The following is a 16830-nucleotide window of genomic DNA, read 5'->3' on the forward strand; positions in this document are numbered from 1 at the left end:
AAACTTTGGATCAAGTCACTACCAATCCTCGTAGGTCGACAAGGATGCGTACTACTTCAGAGTGGTACGGTAATCCTATCTTGGAGGCCATGTTGCTAGACAACAATGAACCTACGAGCTATGGAGAAGCGATGGTGGGCCCAGATTCTGACAAAAGGCTTGAGGCCATAAAAATCCGAGAGAGGATCCATGTCTAAAAACAAAGTGTAGACTTTGGAAGAACTACTTAATGGTCGTAAGGCTATTGGGTACAAATGGATTTTAAAAGGAAGACGAACAATGATGGTAAGTGTCACCATTAAGGAAGCTCGACTTGTCGCTGAGATGTTTCCAGACAAGTTCAAGGAGTTGACTACGATGAGATTTTCTCACTCGTAGCGATGCTAAGAGTTTGTCGGAATTATATTAGCAGTTACTGCATTATTTATGAAATCTTGCATATGGGATGTCAAAACATTGTTTCCTCGACGATTTTCTTGGGGAAAGGTTGTATGTGATACAACCAGAAGGTTTTGTCAATCCTATAAGATACTAACAAGTATGCAAAGCTCCAGCAATCCTTCTAAGGACTGGAGTAAGCATCTCGGAGTTGGAATATATGCTTTGATGAGATGATCAAAGATTTTGGGTTTATACAAAGTTTATGAGAAACTTGTATTTCCAAAGAAGTGAGTGGGAGCACTATAGAATTTCTGATAAGTATATGTTGTTGACATATTGTTGATCAGAAATGATGTAGAATTTCTGGAAAGAATATAGGGTTGTTTCGAAAGTGTTTTTCAATGGAAAACCTAGATTAAGCTACTTGAACATTGAGCATCAAGATCTATAAGGATAGATGAAAAATGCTTAATCATACTTTCAAATGAATACATACCGTGACAAGATTTTGAAGGAGTTCAAAATAGATCGGTAAAGAAGGATTTCTTGGCTATGTTATAAGGTGCGAGTATTGAGTAAGACTCAAGACCTGACCACGGCAGAAGATAGAGAAAGGACGAAGGTCGTCCCCTATGCTTTAGACGTAGGCTCTACAGTATGTTATGATGTGTACCGCACCTGAAGTGTGCCTTTCCATGAGTCAGTCAAGGGGTACAAGAGTGATCCAGGAATGGATCACGGGACAGCAGTCAAAGTTATCCTTAGTAACTAGTGGGCTAAGGAATTTTCTCAATTATGGAGGTGGTAAAAGAGTTCGTCGTAAAAGGTTACGTCGATGCAAACTTTGACACTAATCCGGAAGATTTTGAGTAGTAAACCAGATTTGTATAGTAGAGAAGTTATTTGGAATAGTTCCAAATAGCGTGTGGTAGCTGAATCTACAAGATGATGTAAAGCACACACAGATCTGAAAGGTTTAGACCCGTTGACTAAAAACCTCTCTCACAAGTAAGATATGATCAAACCCTAGTGATGTGAACTAGATTATTGACTCTAGTGCAAAGTGGGAGACTGTTGGAAATATGACCTAGAGGCAATAATAAAATGGTTATTATTATATTTCCTTGTTCATGATAATTGTCTGTTGTTCATGCTATAATTGTATTAACCAGAAACCATAATACATGTGTGAATACATATACCACAACATGTTCCTAGTGAGCCTCTAGTTGACTAGTTCGTTGATCAATAGATGGTTATGGTTTCCTGACCATGGACATTGGATGTCATTGATAACGGGATCACATCATTAGGAGAATGATGTGATGGACAAGACCTAATCCTAAACATAGCACAAGATCGTGTAGTTCGTTTGCTAGAGCTTTTCTAATGTCAAGATCTTTCCTTAGACCATGAGATTGTGCAACTCCCGGATACCGTAGGAGTGCTTTGGGTGTACCAAACATCACAACGTAACTAGGTGGCTATAAAGGTGCACTACAGGTATCTCCGAAAGTGTTTGTTGGGTTGGCACAAATCGAGACTGGGATTTGTCACTCCGTATGACGGAGAGGTTTCTCTGTGCCCACTCGATAATGCATCATCAAAATGAGCTCAATGTGACTAATGAGTTAGCCACGTGATCATGCGTTATGTAACGAGTAAAGAGACTTGCCGGTAACGAGATTGAACGAGGTATTGGGATACCATCGATCGAATCTCGGGCAAGTAACATACCGGTGGACAAAGGGAATTGTATACGGGATTGATTGAATCCCCGACATAGTGGTTCATCTGATGAGATCATCGTGGAACATGTGGGAACCAATATGGGTATCCAGATCCTGTTATTGGTTATTGGCCGGAGAGGTGTCTTGGTCATGTCTGCATAGTTCCCAAACCCGTAGGGTCTACACACTTAAGGTTAGGTGATGCTAGAGTTGTTATGTGAAATGGTATGTGGTTACCGAAGGTTGTTCGGAGTCCCGGATGAGATCCCGGACGTGACAAGGAACTCCGGAATGGTCCGGAGGTGAAGATCGATATATTGGACGAAGGGTATTGGAGTCCGGAATTGTTACGGGGGCACCGGGTGACGACCAGCGTGTCCGAAAGGGGTTTCGGAGGCCCCGGCAACCATTGGGGGGCCTTAGGGGCCAAGGGGAGGGGGCACATCAGCCCACTAAGGGGCTCAGCGCCCCTCCAACCCCATCTCACGTAACCTGGTGAGGTGGGGGCGCCTCCCCTAGGGCAGTCACCCCTCCCGGCTTGGGGGGCAAGTCTCCTAGGGGTGGGGGGCACCCAAACCCATCTAGGGTTTCCCCTGGGGCCGCCGCCCCTTCCCTAGGGAAACCCTAGGGCGCCTCCACCTCCCCCCTTCCCCCTATATATAGTGAGGGAGAGAGAGGGTAGTTGTACCCCTTCCCTTGGTGCAGCCCTCCCTCCTCCAACTCTTCCTCCTCCTCCGTAGTGCTTGGCGAAGCCCTACAGGAATACCACAAGCTCCACCACCACGCCGTCGTGCTGCTGGAGCTCTCCCTCAACTTCTCCTCTTCCCTTGCTGGATCAAGAAGGAGGAGACGTCCCCGGGCTGTACGTGTGTTGAACACGGAGGTGCCGTCCGTTCGGCGCTAGATCGGATCTTCTACGATTTAAATCGCCGCAAGTACGACTCCATCATCCGCATTCTAGTAACGCTTCCGCTTAGCGATCTTCAAAGGTATGAAGATGTACTTCCTGTCTCTCTCTCTCTTGTTGCTAGAATCTCCTAGATGGATCTTGGTGATACGTAGGAAAATTTTGAATTATTGCTACGTTCCCCAACAATAACAACAAAACCATTGCTATAGTTGTGAGTCAAGGGTGGAGTTGCAACTGGGACAACTACACAAAATTACCATGCCAGCTGCGAGTCGACGGTGCACTTGCAACTGGGAAAACAAACGACCCAGTTGCGAGTCGGAGTGTGGACTTGCAACGGGGACACGAACAAAAATATGAGCCTAGTTGCAAGTCAAGGGTGAACCTGCAACTGAGACAACTACAAAACTACGAGCCCAGCTACGAGTCAAGGGTGGAGTTGCAACAGGGCTAAAGTAAACAACATGCCTAGTTGCGAGCCAAGGGTGGACTTGCAATTGGGACAACTACACAAAACTATGATGTCAGTTGTGAGTTGAGGGTGGACTTGCAGCTGGGATGAAAACAAATGTCCCAGTTGCGAGTCAGGAGGCTAGACTAGCAATTGGGATAACAACAAAACCATGGCCCAAGTTGCGAGTCGAGGGTGGACTTGCAACTAGGATAAAGAAAACTATGAGCCCAGTTGTGAGTCGAGGGTTGACTTGCAACTAAGACAACTATGAGCCCAGTTGTGAGTTTAGGGTGGACCTGCAACTAGGACAACTACGAAACTACGAGCCAACTTGCAGTCGAGGGTGGACTTGCAACTGGGATAACAACAAATTGCGAGCCCAATTGCGAGACAAGGATGGACTTGCAGCAGGGACAACTACAAGCCTAGTTGTGGGTTAAGGGTGGAATTTTAATTGGGACAACTACGAGCCCAGTTGCGAGTCGAGGATGGACTTGCAACTGTGACAACTACGAAATTACCAGGCAAGTTGCGAGTCAGGGATGGACTTGCAACTAGGGCAATAACAAACTATGAACCCGGTTGTGAGTTGAGGGCGACTTGCAACTAGGATGAAAAACAAATGTAGGTAGAGTTGCGAGTTGAGGGTGGACCTGCAACTGGGATAACAACAAACTGCGGGCCCAGTTACAAGTCGAGGGTGGACTTGCAACTGGGATAACAACAAAGTACGGGCTTAGTTGCGAGTCGATGGTGGACTTGTAACAGGGACAACTACGATCCTAGTTGCGAGTCGATGGTGGACTTACAACTATGACAACTACATAACTACAAGCTAAGTTGCGGCTTAATGGTGGACCTGCAATTGGGATGAAACAAACTATTGGACCAGTTGTGAGTTAAGGGTGAAACTACAACTAGGATGAAAAACAAACACAAACCCAGTTGCGAGTCAGTGGTGGGCTTGCAACTGGGACAACTACGAGCCCAGTTGCAAGTCGAGGGTGGGCTTGCAACTGGGAGAACTGCGAGCCCAGTTGCAAGTCGACGATGGACTTGCAACTGGGACAATTACAAAAATACAAGCTTAGTTAAGAGTCAAGTGTCGACTTGCCACTACGATGTCAACTACCGACCTAGTTGTGAGTCAAGGGCGGACCTGCAATTGGGATGAAAAATAAAACACGACCCATTTACGAGTTAAAGATGGGCTTGCAACTGGGATGAAACAAACAACTTGCCTAGTTGCGAGTCGAGGGTGGACTTCCAACTGGGACAACTACACAAAACTATTATACGAGTTGTGAGTCGAGAGTGGACTTGCAACTCAGACAAGTACAAACTACGAGCCCAGTTGCGAGACTTGCAACTCGGACAAGTACAAACTACGAGCCCAGTTGCGAGTCGAGGGTGTAGTTGCAACTGGGACAAAAAAATCAAGACTCAATTGCATTTCAATGATGGACTTGCAACTGGGATGAAAAAGGGTGGGCCTAGTTGCGAGTCATTGGTTGACATGCAACTACCGCAAAGAAAAACCCGACCAAGAGCCTAGTTATGAGTTGATGGTTGTCTCACAACTAGGATAAAAGAAAGATGTGGGCCCAGTTGCGATTCGATGGCTGACTTGCAAACTAGTAACAAAAAGCCAGCGCCTAGTTGTGAGTTGATGGTAGACTTGTAGTTGAGGCCAAAAAAAGGCAGGTCTAGTTGCAAGTTGAGGATGAACTTGCAACTACTAAAAAAGAGTTGGTCTGGTTATAATACAAATGAAACGTCAAGCCCAGTTATGAGCCAAGGTTTGACCTGCAATAGGGTCAAAAACGCCAAACTAGTTGCAAGTCAAGGCTTGACTTGCAACTGGGACAAAAGAGATCAAGGGCCAAGTTGCATTTCAATTATGGACGTGCAATTGGGACAAAATAAATGGACGCGTCGACTATAATGAAAACAAAGGGGAAATAGAGAAATGAGGAATGAGGAAGGAAAAGCAGTCGTGAAATGGAAGTGATCAAAGTGGCAACGAATATAGAACCCTATCTCTTCTGCTTCTACGAAGTAGACAAATAACAAACAACCGAAACCTAACAAAAAAAGGGCTGACAACCGGACACGGGACTACGCAGGATGCGCGACACAAAACAAAACATGACCAAAATTGTGCAAAATGTTAGAACAAATAAATCGGACGGATCACAACTTAGATAACACATTGTTAAAAATCTTCATGAGATTTAGCAAATCTGATTTTAAAAACTGTTCAAATATTTTTTAAATGTTCATGAATTCAAAACAAACACAAATTTGAAAAGATGTTCACAAAAATAAAAATTCGTCAACTTTAGTAAGTGTGCGCACACTTCAAAACATGTTTCATATACTAAAAAAATTGTGAATTGGAAAATAAAAAGAAGAAGTATGAAAAAAGAAGAAGATAAAAACCGGACAACAAAAGTTGAGATGTGGAATGTATGGGAACAGTGTTCCAAGAAAAACGAAAAACAGGCCAGCCCTAAGACATAAGGACCATGTAACGATCGACACATTTCCGGTGGAGCTCACTTCGATTCTCAAACAATAATTGTAATTAGCTCCTGGAGTGTTTCTACTCTTGTATTCTTAAAAACAAAAAAAAAACAAAAAAAAAAAAAAACAGGCCAGCCCGTGCAAGGAGCGGCCGGACAAACAAAGAAGAGCAACTATCTAGAGCCCAGTGGCAAGGGACGCGGTGGCAAAACCCTGCGGCCACGGTTCGACTTCAGTCGGGAGCGAATTTGTGGCGCCTCACCCGGATGGGATTCTCCTATAAAAATATGTCCATGGTGCTAGTGCTCATGGATCTCATTTTTTTTTCAACTATCTAGCGACGGCGACGGCGACGGCGACGGCGACGTACGCGAGCCACAGGGGACGAGCGGGCGGGACGCAAATCAAAACTGCACGAAAATTACAGCGGGATAGATCTGACGGTTAATAACTTAGATGTGACATTCTTAAAAAACATCTAGTTGTGGTTTAGTCATTCTGTTAACAATAACCCCTGCTGTTGGGCCAATCCTGTTGCTTCTTAGTTCAGTTGTTTCCAGACATGTCTATATAACAGGTTTCTTCCTTCTAAGTCCTTTGCCACATCGTGTTCTTCACTTTTAATTCGTAGCTTGGGGCTTGGTCGTCTATCGAACTCTAAATGGCTAGTAGTAGTTCTGCGGGAGAAGGTGCACGCCAGAACACTGCCGCCGACAAGGACAAGCTGGTCACCGTTCTGAGCATCGATGGCGGCGGCGTCAGGGGGATCATTCCGGCCACCATCCTCGCCTTCCTTGGAGAGGAGTTCAAGGTAGGATATATGCCTACAAGCTCATCTACTTTGTCATAAAGTATGTTTGTCTACTGTTTTCAGAAGAACACTAGCTGTTACTACTGTGTTGTCTCATGTGTGAACTCCTGCACTGTCGATCTCCCTGTAGAAACTTGATGGGCCAGAAGCTAGGATCGCAGACTACTTTGACGTGATCGCCGGCACGAGCACCGGTGGCCTCTTGACGGTGATGCTAACGGCGCCGGACAAGGATGGCCGGCCGCTGTTCGACGCCAAGGAGTTGGCGCAGTTCTACATCGACGAGTCGCCCAAGATCTTCCCACAGAAGTAACAAAAACATTGGATGTCCATATCATCATAAGACTAGCTTTGTTTACGGTTCTACTATGTTTGTAGAGCACTACAACATCATTTCACCCAATCAAAGTGTAATTTGAATGCCAAGTTGCAGGAACTCGTTCTTCGGCAAGATCGCCACAGCTCTGAGTATGGTGCGAGGGCCCAAGTACAACGGCAAGTACCTCCATGCACTGCTTCGTCGGTACCTCGGTGAGACCAAGTTGGACGGGACGCTGACTAATGTGGTCATCCCGACCTTCGATATTGCATACCTGCAACCCACGATTTTCTCGAGCTTTCAGGTACTCCCTTCATCCTAAATTACTTATCGCAGAATGGATATAATTTTTTTCCGAAAATATAAGAAATGAATGTATATAAAACTAAAAGTACATAAAAAACGCCACAACCCTGAGGAGCAACGAATCTACTTTTATCAAGGATTACTACTGACTAACTGCTTCGTTTTGTATAATATCGTCATGTTTACCAGGAAAGAAGGGACGAAATTTGCCTGCTCCCCTCGCGTGTGCCCATCCGTGCTCCCGCGTACGTGGTTTAATTTGATTGAAACAAAATAAGGCCCGGCCCCACCTCATTAAAATCAGGGGGGGAGATAATTAGATTAGAAAAAAAAGAAAAAAAGACAGCCGTAGGATGAAGTGGGAGCACGGATGGAAGCATGGAAAGGGAACAGGCAAGCCGGATCCGGAAAAAAGTCTTGCAAAATATAACTTATAGGAGTAGTTTCTAATTAACTCCATGCATGCACATGCATGCATGAACCTGTAACAATTATCAGTTGAAGCACTCGCCTGCGAAAAACGCACTCCTGTCGGACATCGCGATCAGCACCTCCGCCGCACCGACGTTCTTCCCGGCACACTACTTCGAGACCAAGGACGACAAAGGCGAGCCGAGGGCCTTCAACCTCGTCGACGGCGGCCTCGCCGCCAACAACCCCGTAAGCTAGCTAGCGTCTCACCGCCGGCCACACCACATCGAGATCCCCCTTAAATCTCACTTACCGCATATGCATGCATGATTTATCTTCCCGCCTGCCTGCAGACGCTATGCGCGATGAGCCAAGTGTCGCAGAACATCATCGAGGGGGACGGCGAGTTCATCGTGGAGAACCCGGTGGACTACGGCAAGTTCATGGTGGTCTCCATCGGCTGCGGGCTGAACCCGAAGGAGAGCTACAGCGCCAAGGACGCCGCCAAGTGGGGGATCCTGAACTGGATCGTCAAGGACGGCACCGCCCCCATCGTCGACATGTTCAACGCCGCCAGCGCCGACATGGTGGACATCCACCTCTCCGTCCTCTTCGGCGCCCTGCGCTCCTCCCACCGCTACCTGCGAATCCAGTACGATCAGCTGAGCGGGAGTGCGGGTTCCATTGACGACTGCTCGAAGGAGAACATGGACAGGCTGGTGCAGATCGGGCACGAGCTCCTCAGGAAGAACGTGTCCCGGGTGGACCTGGAGACCGGCCGGAACGTGGAGATGCCCGGCCAGGGCACCAACGCGGAGCAGCTCGCCAGGTTCGCAAAGCAGCTGTCCGACGAGCGGCGCCGCCGCAAAAAGGCGCTTCAGGTTAACTAGCAGCTGGCCGGCTCGCTCTACTGTGTTGAATCTTGCTCGTTCGGTGGATGTTCTCCATTCAGTTTTTTTTCCTTGGTACAGTGATGTAATATTGTACAGTCATGTAATAGTATTGTGCCACAGTTATAATAAGTGTGTTCCATTGTTTGCCATGTTTCTGTTTTGCTGGAGCAAGTGTTGATCGCACTGTTTGCCTTGTTTCCCGGACCATCTTTCAGTCCAATACTCCTTCGAGTCTAACAGATTCGATGAGACGAAGCTAACGAACTCATAGTCGTGTGCTTTGCCAACAAGAAACCTCGGTGCAGCGACCCAGACAAGCATGCATGATTTGAGCCGGATTGGCTTAACTTGTAGGCTGAGCAGACTGCCGAATCACATGGGCAGCATGAGATAATGTTTGAGCCGTGTGTTGGTTTAACTTGCAGGCAGAGAACACCTGCTATCCTAATCCATGTCGTATTTCATATTTCAGCCGTGTCTCTGCAGAGGAAGGCGTGCATTGATAAACAAATGGAGACCCGCTTCGGTAGACCCCCCTCAAACCGTATAAAAGGGTAATATTAGGGATAAAAATGGAGCGGAAACGGACAGAACTGGATGCTACCATATTTGTTTTCATATTTTTTTGCAGATGCGGAAACAAATACAGAAACCCCGAAAATGAATACGGAAACAGATACTACCGAAAATAGACACAGGGCGAATACATACCGGACATGAAAACAGAAGTGGGCGTTGAACGGAACTTAGGAACCCCATGAATTATAGAGAAATACACACAAGAACAATCTTTTAATGAATTGTTAATATGGCTACAAAATAATATGATTATGTTAACAACTTAGCATTGTGTATTGTAGTAGTACACGACAATTGCGTATATGATTGGTTAAGTACGTGTGTGGTAGTAAAAGTTGGACGTAAATAATCTATTTTGCTCATTGTGTCCTTGTGTGTTGTTTGACCCTAGTGCCATAAAGCAGCTATAGGCCTATAGTAAAAACGGAAATTCCATAGTCACGGGAACGGAAAGTTCCATTTTCACGTCTGTTCCACCGAAAAATGTCGTTCCGTTTTTGTTGCCGTTTCCACATAAAAAAAAATTCCATTTTCATTTCCGTTTTCATTTTCATATTTCCTCTCCGTTTCCATTTTTTCTCCGGAAAAACAGAAAGTTTCCACTCCATTTTCATCCCTAGATAATATGGACCTTCCACACTCTCGTATGTATAATGAGTAGTTCGTCGGTATGTAAATACGTATAGGCCCATATGTTCATCTTTTTTTTTCACTTCACTTAAAGTTTCACCTTTTTTTAAAGTGTAAAAACAAAGGAGCCAACAAGGATCGAACTAGGGACATCCTGTTAGACTGTACACCAATGTGACCAAAAGCTCTCTTAGTTATAATACTCAGTAGTTTCCATTTTTTTTTGTTTGGCCGAGTTTTCATATTTTTTTTCTTGTTTTAATCATTTTTTTCTTTTTAAAAATTCGTAGACTTTTATTGAATTTACAAAATATTTTACAAATCTATGATTTTTTTGAATCCTTAAGTTTTTTTTAAAAAAATCGTGAACTTTTTTCAAATGTGCGAACCTTTTTTCAAAATTGATGAACTTTTTTCACATAGATCTTTTTTTTTCAAAATCGATGATTTTGTTTTCAAAAACCGACTGGCAAGCTGAGGTTCCCAAAACCGGGAACATTTTTTTTGCAACTTTCTTTAGTGAACTTAGTTTTTGAAAATGGGAAACTTTCATATCCATGAACATTTTTCTAAAAATCGATGAACTTTTTAAAATCCACGAACGCTTAGGCCGGCCTAACAGGTGCCTGACAGGAGCGATGTTGTCGCCTAAGCATTTTTTTCTTTTTTCTTTTATATTTTTCTTTTCTTTTTCTGTTAATTCTTTTTTCTGCTTTTTGAACTTCATTATTGTTTTAAAACTTGGTTACTTTTTTAGATAATAATTTTAAATACTTTTTTTACTTCAAACCTGACATGGAAGACAAAACAAACAACATTTTTAACAGAGGGTGCTCAGGTGGCCACAAGGCTCCGTCTGAGAGCACACTGTATCCGGTGAACTTTATTCAAATATAAAACAAACATTTTTCAAATATATGGTGAACTTTTTGAAATGCACGCTAAACAAAATTGCTATACATGATGAACATGTTCTTATACACAGTAATATTTTTTCCAATGCATGGCGAACATTTTGCTTCAATATGGAGAACTTTTTTCAACATGGTTTATTTTTGAAAAGTGAACAAAATTGGAATTTTGAACTTTTATTGGTTCTGGCATCGAGTAACCCGACCAACTCAGGCACCCGTCAGTTCTGGCATTTTATTACGTTTTCATTTTACTCATTCAGTGCATGTCATGGTTGATGCATTTCCTCTTGACCAGCACCCTCCTAGTCTCCTTTATATACTAGAGCTCCAACGACTATACGCTAGAGCAAGCGAGGTGGTACTAAAAGACTTACTCCCTTCATCAATTCACTGACATGCACGCAATACACATTTTTTAGGATAGTCTACACCTTTTTTAGACTATGTGTGTTGCACCTCCAGCCTTTGGAGGTCCAATATTAAAACAACAACACTTTTTGCTAAACAACAAGAACCCCAAAAAAACAGGCTTGCCTTGATTAGTGTTAGACAATCTCCGGTTTAAAAGTCCCAAAGACAAAAACTGTAGGACATTTCATGTATTTTCTAGGGTTTCCCCAGTGAAAAAACCTAAACACAGGCCGAACATGACACAGCGTGAGTTCGGCGTCCGAATTCGTTTAAATTTTGTGTGGGGGGCTACTATGGGAAGGCCCATCCATTGGAATTTTGTGCTGGCATTTCATGCATGGCACCAAACAAGCCATGCACAACCTGGACCTTTCGGGTATGCCGGTACGGCAAGTCTCGAAGCACTTTTTCTTCTCAACCACGCCAAATGGACCCAACTTTCTTCACACAAGGGAAATATCATGGCAAACATGCATGCCAAGTTTTGTTGGTTTCCGACTTTTCATGCATTTTCTAGGTTTTTTCCTGTGAAAAAAAACTAAAACACAAGCCAAACGTGACACAACATGCGTTCGGTGTCTAAATTCGTTCAAATTTTGTGTGGGGGACTGCCATGGGCATGCCCACATGCTGGCAAAGTTTGGTGTCATTTCTTGCATGGCAACAAATACACCATGTTCAACCGGGACCGTTCGGGTTTGCCGGTAGGGCAAGTCTCCAAGCACTTCTTTTTACCTCCACCAAACGTACCCAATTTTTTTCACACAATCGCATCACCATAGCCAGCATGCATGCCAAATTTTGTTCTTTTATGGCATTATATGCATTTCTACAATTTTCCTAGTGAAAAGACACTAAAACACAAGCCAGACATGACGCAACGTGCGTTCGGTTGTCCAAATTTCTTCAATTTTTGCGTGGGGGGCTGCCATGGGCACGCCCACATGCTAGGAAAATATTGTGTCATTTCGTGCATGGCAACAAATATACCATGTTCAACCGTGACCATTCGGGCCTGCCAGTAGAGCAAGTCTGGAAGCTCTTTATTTTCAACTCCACCGAACATACCCAATTTTTTTCACACCATGGCCATCATGCATGTCAAGTTTCTTTCATTTCTGGCATTCTATTCATTTTCTATGATTTTCCCAGTGAAAACCCCTAAAACGTAGGGCAGACGTGACGCAACGTGTGTTTGGTGTCCGAATTCGTTCAATTTTTGCATGGGAGACTATCATGGGCGTGCATCATGCTGGACAAATTTGACGTCATTTCATGCATGACAACAAATATACCATGTTCGACCGTGACTGTTCGGGTCTGCCGGTAGTGCAAGCATTGAAGCACTTTTTTCACCTACACCAAATGTACCCAAAAAATTTCCCACATAATGGCATCATCATGGCCAGCATGCATGCCAAGTTTCATTCATTTATGACATTCTATGCATTTTCTACGGTTTTCTAGGTTAAAAACCCTAAAATACACGTCTGGCATGATGGAACATATTAGTTGTCCGAATTCATTCATTTTTGCGTGGGAGAGGAGCTGCTCCAGTGTTGCATCGGGTCCCAATGTCATGTATCCATCGGCGGTGATGTGCCACTCCTTCGGCGGCCGTGCCGACGAATGAGCAATCCGAAGCAGCTCAACTCTGCATGCGGCCACGACAGAGTTGACGGCCAAGATCGACCGTCTCGCTATCGGATCCAGAGCTTGCCATCGAGAAGAGTAGGGGCGACGGGGCTCTGAGGAGGAGGAGGACATGCGGCGTGTGGCGGCTGGCCGACCCCAACTTTTTATAGCCTGGGGGCTGCGGGTGGGGGGGAGGGGGTGGTGGGCGCCGCAGCGGTGTGAATGCCAGGGCAGGCAGCGCGACACGACTACTTAATGGCGGGGCGGGCGATGCGGCATGCGAGCAACAGGCGACAGTGGTTGTGGCACGGCAGACGAGACGATAATGGTAAGCGGTAGGGGGTGCAGCCGTGATTATCAGCCGATCACATTGAACCGCCCCGCGTGCCACAACACGTCACGCAACACAAATATCGTGACCCAGCGCTGACAAAAATAGAAAATAAATCACTGCTGCCCTACGGATGAAAAACAAAAAATCCTAAAATCTGTCGCAACAAACCTTCTTATACTAATGGCTAGTTCAAATGTGCTAATGGCCCCCGTGCAACAGGTCGCAAGTTCAACTCTTGATTCATTCATATTCTGAGCATTGGGTTTGAGTCGTCGCAGCCTTTCGATAAATCAAACCAACATTGATCAAACCCAAAGAGGATTAGCGAACTTATCAATTTACCGGTACAATCAAGAGTAGTGAAAGCATGATCCAGACCAAAATAAAGCTTTTAATTATACCAACTGTTGAGCTAACTTAGGTTTAGGGAGGGCCAGGACACATGAGGATGACAAGAATTTGGAAGTAGATAGGGAAGAACAGGAAAGTTCAGAGAAGGGGCGGGTGAGATTGAAAATTACTCCCTCCGTTTCTAAACATAAGTCTTTTTAGAGATTTCAATATGGTCTCCATGCGGAGCAAAATGGGTGAATCTACACTCTAAAATACGTATATAACTCTATATACATCCGTATGTAGTCTATATTGAAATCTCTAGAAAGACACCCCAGTGTGAAGGAGAAACCTAGTTGTCCGGACTATCCATCATGTTGTTCTATTTCAAAAATGTGTGTCAAAAATGGCATTTGCTTTGTATTCCTATAATGGCAAATTGGTGTTCTTTCCCACTCCTATCTTCCTCATACCCCCTTTCCCCTTTCCCCCCAACCTTCACTCTTTTGTTTTTGTGCCATCACCACCTTCGGTGAGCACCATGATGATGGCTACCAACCACTCCCCCATGCCATCCATAGTTCCATGGGTACTGGGATCCTATTCTGAGCATTGGGTTTGAATGGAGTCGTCGCAGCCTTTTGATAAATCAAACCAACATTGATCAAACCCAAAGAGGATTAGCGAACTTATCAATTTACAGGTACAATCAAGAGTTGTGAAAGCATGATCTAGACCAAAAAATTATACCAACTGTTGAGCTAACTTAGGTTTAGGGAGGATCAGAACACACGAGGACGACAAGAATTTGGAAGTAGATAGGGAAGAACAGGAGAGTTCAGAGAAGGGGCGGGTGAGATTGAAAATTACTCCCTCCGTTTCTAAACATAAGTCTTTTTAGAGATTTTAATATGGTCTACATGCGGAGCAAAATGGGTGAATCTACATTCTAAAATACGTCTATAACTCTATATACATCCGTATGTAGTCTATATTGAAATCTCTAGAAAGACGTATATTTTTTTCGACAAGGGGAATATATTAATATCGCGGAGATACCAATTAAAAAAATATACACATTGGTCTAGCACATCCCCTCGTCATCTTCAGTATGCACTTTGTCGGTCCTGACAGTGAGTGACCTGCAGACACAAGAAAAATGAATTACAATTAATACTATTTGTACATGAATGAGGAAGAAAGGGTATAGTATAACTTTTTGCGTAACAAAAGACATAACCCAACAAAGAAAAGCTGAAACATATGAAAGGATGTAAGAGAAAATACAACTATTCCAATTAAAGGACAACTGTAGAATTCCTCAAATACAAAATTTAATTATACAAGAAGAAACATATGCTAGATTGAGCTAAATCTGGTGTAGGGAATTAAACACGAAGCAAAAACATAGAGCTCCCTATGAACATTTGATATTATCTTAGAAGGGAGACTAAGCAGTAATTGTTAAGTGCTTACGGCTTTAGAGAATGAAATGTCCAAGTCAAACAACTACTCACCAGTCACACCTCAGAGTGAAAAGGTAATTCTCAAAAGAAATCCGAAGGAAGCGTCACAAAGTGTGATAGAAATTGAAACCTTGAACTGCCACCCATTTAATAATGCAAGTGGACAACTCGAACATGCACTAACTTGGCTTTTCCACTCACTAACAGACCCTGTCAATAGCGGTGTGAATCTTTATTAAATCCTTTCTGCTTAATCAAGCCTCATTTGCATCAATTCAAGAAACTAAGTCTTCTGTATGATGTTTGAGAAACTACAAAGAATAAATGATATTTTTTACTCAAATGCGTAAAATGGCGAGCCTAAACACTGACGTCCAAATTTATCGAATTTCATGAAGAAAACTTAGTTTTTCTTAGACATAAACGCTTAGTTTCTCTTAGAAAAAAACTCAGTTTGTCAATTAAATGGAGTAATTGTTGGAGTGCATAGTCAGACAATGGCAATTTGGAGGTTAAGGAGCTACAGTGGAGTATTACAATTTTTGCAGAAAAAAGTTACATCAATGATGAAACCTTGTTTTTGGTTCGATTGATATCAACAAGAGCGCATTCGTACACGGATCACTCAAGATCGAATAATTATCTTTTGAAACAACAAATATATATATAGTGCTTCAAGAAACCAAGACCTTCTCTTATACGCTCCAGTCCATAGAAAGATGGTACCAATCTGTAGAAAATTACCAAATCGATGCATACAAAAAACAGAAACATTGAACTACTATGGGTTTTCGACAAAAGATAAGTAACAATACAATTTCCACCTATGTACCTAGAACTCATGGAAGCAACAAATTTACAAGGCATCTAATTCGACCAGCTTAATTGAAAACTCTAATACCATCAGTGGAGGAGCAAAGTAATACTCACAAGTTGAGTAGCTCAGTGCGCTTCTGACAACAGCGTGAGCATCAACGTCTAGTGCCACTGATCAACCAGCACAGAGATGGCACATAAGATGAGGAGATGGGAGATCAGTGTCAGCAGGAGAGATCATCAGAACAGTGTTGTTGTACATAGGGGTAGCGCGAGCAGCAGGGAAAAACTCATGCAAGCAGGTTATGCTGCGCTTGAGAGATTGGAGAGACCATGGAAGCACCTTTGCAAAATGTGAAGCAGGACGCCCGACTGGAAGCTTTCTTGCAAGATGCATGAAACCAAACTCCGTCCCTTGATACAATTCAAGCAGAACAAAATATAGGTCACATAAAGAAAAAATAAAGCATAGTTAAACACAACTCTGATCTATTCACTTAAAATAGGATGATAATGATCTAAAGAAAATGGCAACCATCAAAGATGTCTCACCTTCAAACACCATGCTGAATTAAGGTTTGTTCTAAAATAAACAACTAAAAGATAAAAATATTTAAAACATTACAGTGACATGGTGTTTTATTTTTCTTCACAAACTAACATGATCAGGATCGCTCAACATGGACAAACAAACAGTCCTCATGGTTTTCTTTTCTTGCTTTCAATTCACTAAAGGAAAGTAAACACCCGGTGTTGTGTGTGACTCGCGCACACCCATGGGGAAGACAGGTCCATGGGATCTGGCCACCCACAACCAGACTGCATGATCCAGCGTAAAGGCACTGCTTGCTGCTACCTCGGCTCCCCAACCATCACAACAGTAGGTTTCCATCGATTTGCACACAAACCATGTCTCTACTGGCTGCAACACAACCATGTATTCCTATGTGGTTACCACACTCCTCTTTGAT

The 16830-nt window shown here is 43.6% G+C and overlaps 1 protein-coding gene across 2 annotated transcripts; it reads left to right on the plus strand.

The window, feature by feature from the left end:
• The first annotated feature begins 6410 nt into the window (after positions 1–6410).
• Positions 6411–8882, plus strand: LOC123040958 (patatin-like protein 2). Of its 2 annotated transcripts, none has more exons than XM_044463666.1 (5): positions 6411–6812; positions 6943–7121; positions 7240–7435; positions 7936–8097; positions 8202–8882. In XM_044463666.1, exons 1-5 carry the CDS (start codon positions 6663–6665, stop codon positions 8736–8738), a joined length of 1224 nt encoding a protein of 407 aa, XP_044319601.1. In that variant the 5' UTR covers positions 6411–6662; the 3' UTR covers positions 8739–8882. The 2 variants fall into 2 exon arrangements, with proteins under 2 accessions (XP_044319601.1, XP_044319602.1); XM_044463667.1 differs by having other exon boundaries at positions 6415–6812; positions 7246–7435.
• The last annotated feature ends 7948 nt before the right edge of the window (positions 8883–16830 follow it).

This window comes from Triticum aestivum, chromosome 2B (genome assembly GCF_018294505.1).
Source record: "Triticum aestivum cultivar Chinese Spring chromosome 2B, IWGSC CS RefSeq v2.1, whole genome shotgun sequence".
Classification (NCBI taxonomy): Eukaryota; Viridiplantae; Streptophyta; class Magnoliopsida; order Poales; family Poaceae; genus Triticum; species Triticum aestivum.

Coding starts and splice junctions, on each gene's coding strand:
- LOC123040958 (XM_044463666.1), top strand. CDS start 6,663: ATGGCTAGTAGTAGTTCTGCGGGAGAAGGTGCACGCCAGAACACTGCC. Junction 7,436..7,935: donor CGATTTTCTCGAGCTTTCAG/GTACTCCCTTCA, acceptor AACAATTATCAG/TTGAAGCACTCGCCTGCGAA. Junction 8,098..8,201: donor GCCTCGCCGCCAACAACCCC/GTAAGCTAGCTA, acceptor GCCTGCCTGCAG/ACGCTATGCGCGATGAGCCA.